The sequence below is a fragment of the Trichechus manatus genome, unplaced genomic scaffold (genome assembly GCF_000243295.1).
Source record: "Trichechus manatus latirostris isolate Lorelei unplaced genomic scaffold, TriManLat1.0 scaffold00282, whole genome shotgun sequence".
Lineage (NCBI taxonomy): Eukaryota > Metazoa > Chordata > Mammalia > Sirenia > Trichechidae > Trichechus > Trichechus manatus.
Window position 1 is genome coordinate 268,547 of NW_004444218.1, and position 10,202 is coordinate 278,748.

The window sequence follows — 10,202 nt, forward strand, 5'->3', positions numbered from 1 at the left end:
AGATTGTTAACCATTGTCATAGGGCAACATGTGTAGTAACTGTTAAATGAGAAACTATTTTGTTCTGTAAGCCATCTTAAGCGAGAATAGCAGCACAACTGGAAGAGTGTAGTCAATGTCACTGAACCGTGCATGTAGAAATTTTTGAAATGGTGTCTCTTTGGCTATGTGTATTTTCACCAAAAAAAAAAATGTTGAGTGGAGGGTTGACATGTTGTGGGGTTGTTAACCAATGTCATAAAACAATATGTGTACTACTGTTCATGAGAAACTATTTGTTCTGTAAGCCTTCACCTGAAGTACAATAAATAAAAATAAAAAAATTTCCCCCAAACCTGCCCCATCCCAGGTGATAACAACTGCATCCGTTCCATTGTTCAGGCCACAATCCTTGAAGCATTCCTTGATTCCTCTGCTTACGTCACACCCCATATCCAATCCACCAGGAAATCTAATTGGCTATAATCTTTAAGATAATGCTGTATCACGACCACTTCTCACCACATTCACTATCATCACCCAGGTCCCAACCACTATGGTCTCTCACCTAGATTACGGCAATAGCCTCCTCACTAGCCTCTAAATGCTGCCCTTGATCCTCCACAATATAGTCTCCACATAGCTGCCAGAGGTCTCATCACTCCTCTGCTCAAAGTCCTACTGAGGCTTCTCATTGCACTCAGAGAAAGTGCCCTTCACAAAGGTCTACAAAGCCCATTGCTCCCACCTCACTGCTCCCCTCCCCCCTTCACCCCCTCAGCCCTAGCCCCTTGATCATTCTCTGAACACAACAAGAACATGTCCACACTCCAAAGACGTTGCCCTGGCTGTTCCCTCTGCCTGGAAGGCTCTCCCACGTCTGCATGGTTGTCCCCTTATGCCTCTGAGCTCCATTCAAATGTTCCCTTCTAATCGAGGCCCTCCCTGAAAATCCTGGTCAAAAAGGCACTCTGCCTCTTTATTTTGCTCCTTAGCACTTATCTTCTAATTTCTTACATGACTACTTTATTGTCTGTCTCCTTCTACATGAATGCAAACTGCTTGAGGATTTCATTTTCCAATATGGAAATTTATTTTTCTTATTTCTGTTCAACTGTATTGCAGAAATCCCAAAGCAACAAATTAATTTTGATAGCACCCATCCCTGTCTTTTCTTGAGCTAAATGGGAACAAACTTAACCGTGAATTGTAATATTTGCCATTGGTTTGAAAAAGACAGCACTATTATGTTAAGGAAACATCTTTCTAGTGTCCTTTTAATAGTATTTTTATTAGGAATTAATGCTGAATTATGCAAAATTCCTTTTAGTACATGTCCTAAGATAATTTTGTGCCTTTTCTTATTTAACTTCCTAGCATGTTAAATTATACAAATAGATTCCCTTGTACTACACAATTCTTCCATTGCTTTCAACTATCTTCAAATTTACTAGTACTTTGTTTCTGATTTTTCTCTCTTTATTCGTATTAGGCTATACTTTTGTTTCATTGTTCTTTTTATTAGATTTTGGAAACCCAAGTGTCATGGACTGAATTGTGTCTCCCAAAAATATGTGTCAACTTGGCTGGGTCATGATTCCAAGTATTGTATGACTGTGTAATCTGATGTGATTTTCTTATGTGTTGTAAACTCTATCACTATGATGAGGTTATATGTGATCTCCTTATATGTTGTAAACTCTGTCACTATGATGATGTTATACTGATGAAGTCTACAAGATTAGATAGTGTCTTAATCCAATCTCTTCTGAGATATAAAAGAGAGAAGCAAGCAGAGACACATGGGAACCTCATACCATCAAGAAAGCAGTGCCAGGAGCAGAGCACATCCTTTGGACCTGAGGTTCCTGCCCAGAGAAGCTCCCAGACCAAAGGAAGACTGATGACACCGACCTTCCTCCAGAGCTAATGAAGTAAGCGTTCTCCTGGAGCTGACGTCCTGAATTTGGACTTGGAGCCTACTGGAGTGTGAGAGAATAAACTTCTCTTTGCTAAACCATCCACTTGTGGTATTTCTGTTAGAGCAGCACTAGATGACCAAGACACCAACATTATAACTTTCTTTAAGAATAAATACTTCTATTATCTGGAATGATTACTCTTAAAAGCTTGAAAGAATACACCAGTAAATAATTTAGGATCAGGAACCATTTCCAAAGGTAGCCTTCGACTTCTGCATTGGTTATTATTCTGTTCAGGTTTTCCTAACCCTATGGTGTCAATACTGAAAACTTACATTTTCTAAAAAATTGTCTATTTCTTTGTAGTATCTCTTAAAATTATTTTTTATTTTAATAGTACAAATGCTACACGGCACTCTTTGATAATTTTTTCCCTCTGGGTTAAATGGTCTTCTAGACCTTTACTTACTTCTAATTTTGTCTACGTTTTTTCCTCCCCTCTACCTACCCTGATTAAACATGCCAAGTATATGTTTTTCACATTCTGCTTTTCAAAGACTGGGTACTTTCTCATTCATTTATTTCTGCTTTTTCACTGATTTTTCTTCTTGCACTGTTCCACCCACATCTGCTACCAGGACTAGTGAACATGAGTAGCAGGTACCCCTGTTGAAGGCGGCCAACTCTACCTGCCTGGTAAAGGAGACCCATGGGGTGGTAGGGCAGGAGAGAAACTGAGGTTACAGCTCAGCCCAAGTCCCAGGTTAGGGGCCCTGTAAAACTCTCTACCTGAGGCCCCACCCCATGTGTGAACACCCTCATAGACACTTGGTACCAAGTTCCAGAGAAGCCCAGCTAGTCTCCACTGTTAGCAGCTGTGAAATAAATAAGGCCAGATAATACATTTTTATTGTCATCAACAACAGAATGCTACTGTTTTGCCCTTCACAAATGTGGAATCAATCTATGGTCACCAAGAGATGGGTTTTTTCACCTTTAAACTGTCTATATAGGATTTGCTGAGCATACACTATTAACGGATTATGGCCAATGCCTCCCAAACCTCTCACTCCTGCCTTGTCTTCCCCCAAAACCCCAGGCTCAGCTGCAATGGTCTCCTGACATTCCCCCATGCCCTCAAACTCAGCACATCCCATACTAAATTGGTGTCTGTCCGCATAAGCCTGTGGTTTCCTGTTGTCCTTATGGTCTCAGCAGAGGACACCACTAACCGTTCAGACACCCAGCTAGTAGCGTACAGGTCATCACTCCTCCCATTGCCCTGTCCTAAGTATTTCCCAAATCAATCTCCTTCTCTCTATCCCAATTATCACAAGCCTAGCTCAGGCCCTTATAGCTTTAATCTGAACTACTGCAACAATCTCCTTTTTCACACAGCTGTAATGATCTCCTGCTTGTGCTTCACAGCTTCTAATGGCTCCGTGTGTCTTCAATGATAAAGGACACACTCATTAACAGGGATACGAGCATACCTGGTCCCTGCACACCTGGTCCCTACAGACCTCACCCACCTCATTTTGTGATGCTCCTTGCCTTGTATATAAAGATCCAGCAAAGCTGAAACGCTTCCAATTCACCATTCACACCAAGCCTTTTCTCACTTCTGAGGCTTTTTGCTCATGCTGTCCCTCCCTGCCTGGAAAACTCTCCTATCCACAATTCTTTAAGTTAACTCGGCTCACACACTTGCCTCCTACAAGCAGCCTTCCTTGACCTCCTCCTTAGTACATTCCTCCGAACGCTAGACTTAATCTCCTTGCTTCATATGCTCATCTTATGCACACATGCTTTCTAAGTCTAAACCATATACACCCTCGTATCCCCGGTACCCAAAATAGCGTTTGGCATGTGGCAGGAGACTGCTATAGACCAATCTTCCTCTTCAGCCCAAATAAATAAATGTGGCTCTCTCCATACCAAGTCTATTTAAAACGTTTTGTAAACATACTCAAGGTCAAGTAAAAAACTTTTCATTGGGCACCGGTATGCTGGTTTCTGTGAAAAATAAAGTGTGCTTATAAGCTTAGTGATCCACTGATGAAAGTACTGATTCAGTTCATCACGATAAACAGCAGAACATGGGAAGTTCTCCATTAAAGATATAAACATATACCCCATGAAGGCAGAAGCAGGGGGCACTGAGTGCAGCTAGAGGCAAGCAATGGAAATGGAAACTGCACAGACCTTGAGGGGACAGGCAGGGCATGACCGAAGGTGATAGAGGAGGGCAGCCCAGACACAGGGGACGTGGAGGTGCTGCTGTTGAACTGCATCAGTTGTCAGGGGCCCACCAAGCTCAACAGGCAGCTCCACTCACCACCTGAGTGACTCCGGAGGATGGAGACACATCGCCACTGCTCCACATTGGAAAGCTTACCACTGGAGCCGAACACAGTACTGGGGCCAATGTACCTGTGTGAAAGAGGAGTCAGAAAGGCACTCATGGAACGCTTCAGGCACAGGAGAGATGCTCACTGCAGCATGGCTTATCATGGCAAAAAGAACAAAGCAAAAACAAACAATGGCTGGGAACCACCGAATTGTTGAGCAAGACGGACCGATTAGGTAAACTATTATACATGTACTGATGAAATACTACATAACCATTAAAAATCTCATGGTAAAAGAATATCCACTGCATGAGAAAATGTTCACAATATATAATTAAGTGAAAGAAGCAGGCCACAGAACATCACGTACAATATATCATTTATGTAAAGAAAATACATATAACATGGATGTCAGCTATGCATGGAAAATCTATCAGAAGGAGGCACAACAAAAAAATATCAAAACATTAACCGTGGCTTTCTTTAAGTCGTGAGATTGTGAGTGATTTTCTTTTCTTTTATACTTTTTCAGTTTATATACTGAACATGTTATCTATATTGGCAATTTAAAGTAGCAAAACCAGAAGTGTTTTTTAAGTCACCTTGTAAAAGGCTTAAAACTGGAGGCTGAGAGACAGGCGAGCCACCAGTCCTAACTCCTTCCACATGAGCGGTCACAAGGGACCCCCAGTGGAGGAAGTGCTGACACCACCAAGGCAATGCTCAGAGGCTCTGTTAACACCCTGTGTAAAACTTTTCACAACCCCACAGAAAAAGAGCTTGGTAAGGCAGCCAAGTGGGCCAAAGGAAATGGCACGCCTCTGCCTTTGAAGCCATGACCATAGAGCTACTCTGGCTGAGCAACGTGTAGGGTCTGCTGCCATAGCATGATGTCCCCAGAGTCACCTGAGGAGCTTACTATGGAACAAATTCCCAGGGCCCACCCTGAGTGACTCTTCCCAGGTTTAAGGAAAAATACGGTTTTCCAGGTGATGGCTAGCTCATTTTGGGTGCAGTGCTGGGGCTTTCAAGGGGAGCTCCTTGGAGCCCCAGGTTTAGGCTGATGAGAAATGAGCTGAATGGCCAAGTCGGTGGGCTCTGGGTCCCCAGCCCAATTCCACCTGAGCACCTCAGCTTTTAACCATTTTGTATGCTGGAGTTCCACGTGAAATTTCATTTGAAGAACAAAACAAATGAAGCTACCAATGTTAGCACTAGAAGGGATAAGCCCTTCATTTTCAGGTGGAAACCCTGCAGCCCAGACCGAGGGCAGCTGACCAGGTTGGTAGACTCCTGACTCCCAGTCAGGCACCATCTGCTCCTGATCTACGTGCACTTCCTGCTATTTATGAAGTTGGAGCTCTGGGGACTTCAGTGCCAGGATGGGGAGGGGGAACTTTGATAAGACCAGCAAAGAAGCTTCTAAAAATAAAATGTGAAGAAAGGAAAATGATGCTTACGTAGCCCGCTTCCACACCATAATCAGTTTGTCATCTCCCCCAGAAGCTAAATACATCCCACTGTTTGACCACCGCACACAGTTCACACATGCTGGGAAGAAAAAAAAATAGGGTGATGAACATCCAATAGTCATGCCCGCTTTGCTCTATGCAGAGTTTGGCAAGATGTAAAAGGTGTATAAAATCTAATCTATCTAATCTATTCAAGGCATCTACTGTGTGAGAGACCCAGAAAAATAATTCAGTTTAAGCACTAACCTAGTTGTGCTGTAATAACAAATTACCAGAACAGAGTCTGGAGGAGGAAAATATACATAATCTGAGAATGTTAGTACTGAATGAAAGAGTCAATAGGAGGAGCTTCTTTCCAAGAAAACAGATAAATGATAACTAAATCACAGTATTTCAAAGGAGCTGTCTATTGATGAGATGTACAACTGAGTAGGAATTACTCTCGAAATGAGAGCATGTGTTAAAACAGGCCAAGATGCCTTTTCCAGAACCTTCAGGGGTGCAGCTTAGTAAAGTATAAAACCCTGCTTCATCTCACCTGTCAGGGCTAGTGCTTTTAAATTTGGATTTTCCAAACTTTCCAGCACTGGAGACTGATTTTTATACTTAGAAGCTAAAATCCAGCAGAACTCCCCCCAAGTCCGGGGCTCCAGGAGCATTCACAGCTCAGCCTCTGGAAGACCTGATATATGATGGACACTATCAAAGTTATAGCCAACACATGGCCTGGGAATAACTTGTGCTCCAGGGCAGAGGACACTGACGAGCATGTTGGGAAAATAATAACACACAGAGCAAAGGAAGGGGCTGATGTCCCAAGGCCAGTCCTTGTTAATGGAGACTCTCAGTGGAGGCAGCTGGGTTGGAAACCGGAGCCAGGTACAGTCACCCTGATGCTCAGGCCTGGGAAACTAAAGCACTAAGGCAGGAAAGGAAACCATAACACTGTCTGATGGCCAAAAGGGTCCTGGCAGAGAGCCTCAGAGTGACACAGTCCCAGTCTGAGACACTTTGTTGTCTTACAAACCCTTCCCCAGAACCCTACTGCTTCCAGGTTGCTGGCCCCAAAGCCCCATGGAATCAGGCAGTAACGACTCATGAGCAGGAAATCACCAGAGGTACCTGCAGACTGTCCAAAGATGGTTCTGTGGGCGGGCCGAGTCTTCTGCCGAATAACTCACCCAGGTGTGCAGCCAACATCTGTGCCTTCAGACAGCAGGCCGAGGGGAGTTACCGCCGCACGGGGCCTTATCTTTCTAATTACAAACACATGTGCTAACCTTGGGCACTCTGCCAACACGCAAAGCCTGCAAAGGGCCACTCTGTAATACCTAAGTGATTGTCCATCTGGCAAAGCATCTTGGGAATATTTTCATCCTTCTCGTCATCCTCCTGGAGGACTGGAGACATATTCCAGATCACAACCTTCCCAGAATCCTGCCCTGGAAGGGAAGAACAAAAATAACTCAATGTGCAAAGGGTAGAAATTTGGTATTGATTAGTAATATTAACAAGAAGTCCTCACTTAGCTTTCATAAATCAGAACTGACTAGATCTAAAGACTGAGTCTGAAAGACTAATGTAAGTTACAGAAAAGATGAAGAAAAACAAGTACTCACGGGGACCAAAGAGGGTATGGAAATCAGTAGTAGGCTGAAGCCAACCAGACTTGATGCAAAGAATCCTGGACTAGCAATGAGGAGGTACTTGAGCTCTAGTCTGGCCTCTAACATGGAACCACCATGGGCCCTGAGAAGGCCCTCATCCCTGCCCAGGATCCAGACTCCTCGTTTATAAAATGAGGTTGGAAAAGTCAATACCCCAGGACTCCTTCAGGTCTGTGTATGTGCAGCCTAGAAACTAAAGCACAGTTCCTATTGGGGTTTCCTTCCCCTTCAAGGTTCTGCTTGGAATCCACAGCTGTCCCCAGAGCCGACTAAAACTTTGAGGTCCAAGTCTGAAATGTGCCCTGGAAACAGGGCTCATTATCTTCTTGTCTGTCCTCTGCAGTCACCTACAAACAAGAGGTCACCTGAAAGAGGGAACTTTGGGTTTCTGTGGCTATACCTGAATGTACTGCTTTGATAAACTACTTATCTATGCATTTTACTAATGAGTTCTCTTTTTGCACTTTCCATTATTGATAACTGACAAAAGTCTAGTCCCTCATTTAACCTTCTATTACAGAGGGGCAAAAACCAGTATATGCCTGGAAATGGACACACCAAAATGACCATGAAGCATGCTTGGGAATCATCTCTTGGCCAGTATGTAAGGGTTAAGATATTTCCTAAACATCTCTCCTAGACCTACTACTTGAAGAAGACAGTAAAGTGTGCCTCCTTCTGAGGACAAGGAGAAAACCCTCTGTTCTCCCCCAGCTAGTCCAGATGTTCTTCCACGAGACGTGTGAGCTCCTCTCGGGTGCAGTCCATGGCAGATAGGAAGGATTCAGAGCCCTCCTTTCCTTCTCCCTGCCCTCCAGGGCAGAGGAATCTGCAGCCCACCCACCTTGCAGCACCTGGCCTGAGGACCCAGAACTCACAAAGGCACTTTCCAGGTACTGTCCAAAGAGATTGCAGCCTCAGCCAGAGGGAGACCCTGCTTTGGGGTGAAGAGCAAATGGGGCTGGGCTCTGCCATGACTGCTACTTTGTGCCATCATATATACATCCTGGTGTCCTGGCCTGAAAAATGACTTTGCCTTTCCAAACAGAGATATGTTATTACAATATTGCAGGAGATGCCAGATGAAGCACACTGACAATACTATGGATCATATCATCACATGGCGTGGACATTTTTATTTGACCACAGTGCACTTTCTTTCCAACCAAGTTGAATTCTTTTGAGGCGAGAAAATTAATGACTACGTGAGTCACAACCATACCAGGAAATAGTAGGTATTCTGTCTACAGCTAAACAGACAACCCAGGAGAAGCAGAGCAAGGCAGCAGGGCTGTGATACACTCCCTCTGTTAAACCATGAACATACCTTGTCCTCCAGTTGCAAACTTGGTCCCGTCAGGGTGAATGTCAACTGAAAAAATTGGCTTGCCTGAAAATAAAGGAAAAAAAAATCTAAATTGGCTTTTATTCATTGAAGACCAGCAACAGAGTCAAAAATTTAATAACACTGTTATTCAACTAACAACTCCAATTACTGCACCTAGGGAAAACAAAAACAAAAAAACCAGTTGCTGTCAAGTCTGCCCCACGTGTGTCAGAGTAGAACTATGCTCCATAGGGTCTTCAATGGCTGATCTTTCAGAAGCACATCTCCAGACCTTTCTTCCGACGCACCTTTGGCTGGACTCGAACCTCCAACCTTTTGGTTAGCAGTCGAGTGCATTAACCATTTGAACCACCAAAGGACACCAGTAACTGGTTGGGTTTTTGGTTTAAGGACAGAGTGATCTAACAGTTTTAGTTAAAGTATAAACTGTTGGGAAGACTCTCTAAGCAATGTTAAAGAGCTGAAAGTCCAAAAGTGGAATAAAGCATTCCATCACTACAATGACTGAGCCCACTGGATGCCTGGGCATTCACACAGAGGTCTAGTGGACAACAGGCTGCCATCTTCTGGGGACACACATCTGTGAAGAAGACACTAAAGACTATGAACTGGTTCACAATAAAAGTGCTGAGTCACAGGGATTTAGTAAAGCTAGCACACAGCTATCACTTCTAGGCATCTCCTCTGCCCATGGATCTGTACTTGGCCAGTAGCTGGTTAGGGGGCACACTCTGTCCTTTCTCACTGGCTAGCTGACAGCAAGTAGGAACAATGGCAGCTGCAACATGGGGATATCATTGCCCTCATCTTGCCTCTCCTTCCAAAAAGTCTTCCCATCCATTTGTGCTGTATCAAAGTCCACAGAGGGTCCATCTTCTTGGCATCTCCTCTGGCTGAACCTCCTTCACAGTATGTATTCTATGCTCAACTAGATTCTCTGTTCTTCCAGGGGAAAGGGCTGACGCTACTAGTTCTTGGAGTCTTCACAGGGTCCAGTATGTTCCCAGGTCCACAACAGGGGGCCACAAAGCAATGGCTGGATGGATGGACCAGATAAGCGAAAGCCTTGTGAGAACTCAAAATGCAGCAGGCTGTGGAAGGCAATCCTGGAACCTGTGCCTGGTGGGCATTTGTTTGGTTCCCTGGTCTGCTTCCAGGCCAAGCATACAAAAGCCACAAATGGAATGTCAATCACTATCAAGTTCATCACCATATCCTCAGCTCCCAGCACAGTGCCTGGTGTGTGGTAGCTTAGTAGCTGAGTGACAAATTAGATGTATAAAAACTGAGCACCAGCAATTGTTGATACAGCCAAGGGGCTGTTGCCAAGGAGTCTCTTCACAGGGGACACTCCATTTCTGTCACCCAAAAGGAGGCTGCATAGACACTGGGATGAGGGTTACCAGCTCTAGAATCTCATGGCAAGTGCAGGCGAGAGAGTGGAGGAGTAGGAAAGGGGGCAG

At 44.3% G+C, this 10,202-nt stretch overlaps 1 protein-coding gene across 1 annotated transcript in view; it reads right to left on the minus strand.

The window, feature by feature from the left end:
* Positions 1-8,942, minus strand: part of LOC101344445 (protein HIRA) — a 78,191-nt gene extending 69,249 nt beyond the window's left edge. Inside the window, exons 1-4 of the mRNA XM_023725040.1 lie at positions 8,719-8,942; positions 7,056-7,166; positions 5,713-5,803; positions 4,240-4,334 (exon numbers count right to left, since the gene is read on the minus strand). Coding sequence (XP_023580808.1) covers positions 4,240-4,334; positions 5,713-5,803; positions 7,056-7,166; positions 8,719-8,824 — 403 coding nt within the window. The 5' untranslated portion in view covers positions 8,825-8,942. The remainder of the gene's footprint in view (positions 1-4,239; positions 4,335-5,712; positions 5,804-7,055; positions 7,167-8,718) is intronic.
* Between the last annotated feature and the right edge of the window lie 1,260 nt (positions 8,943-10,202).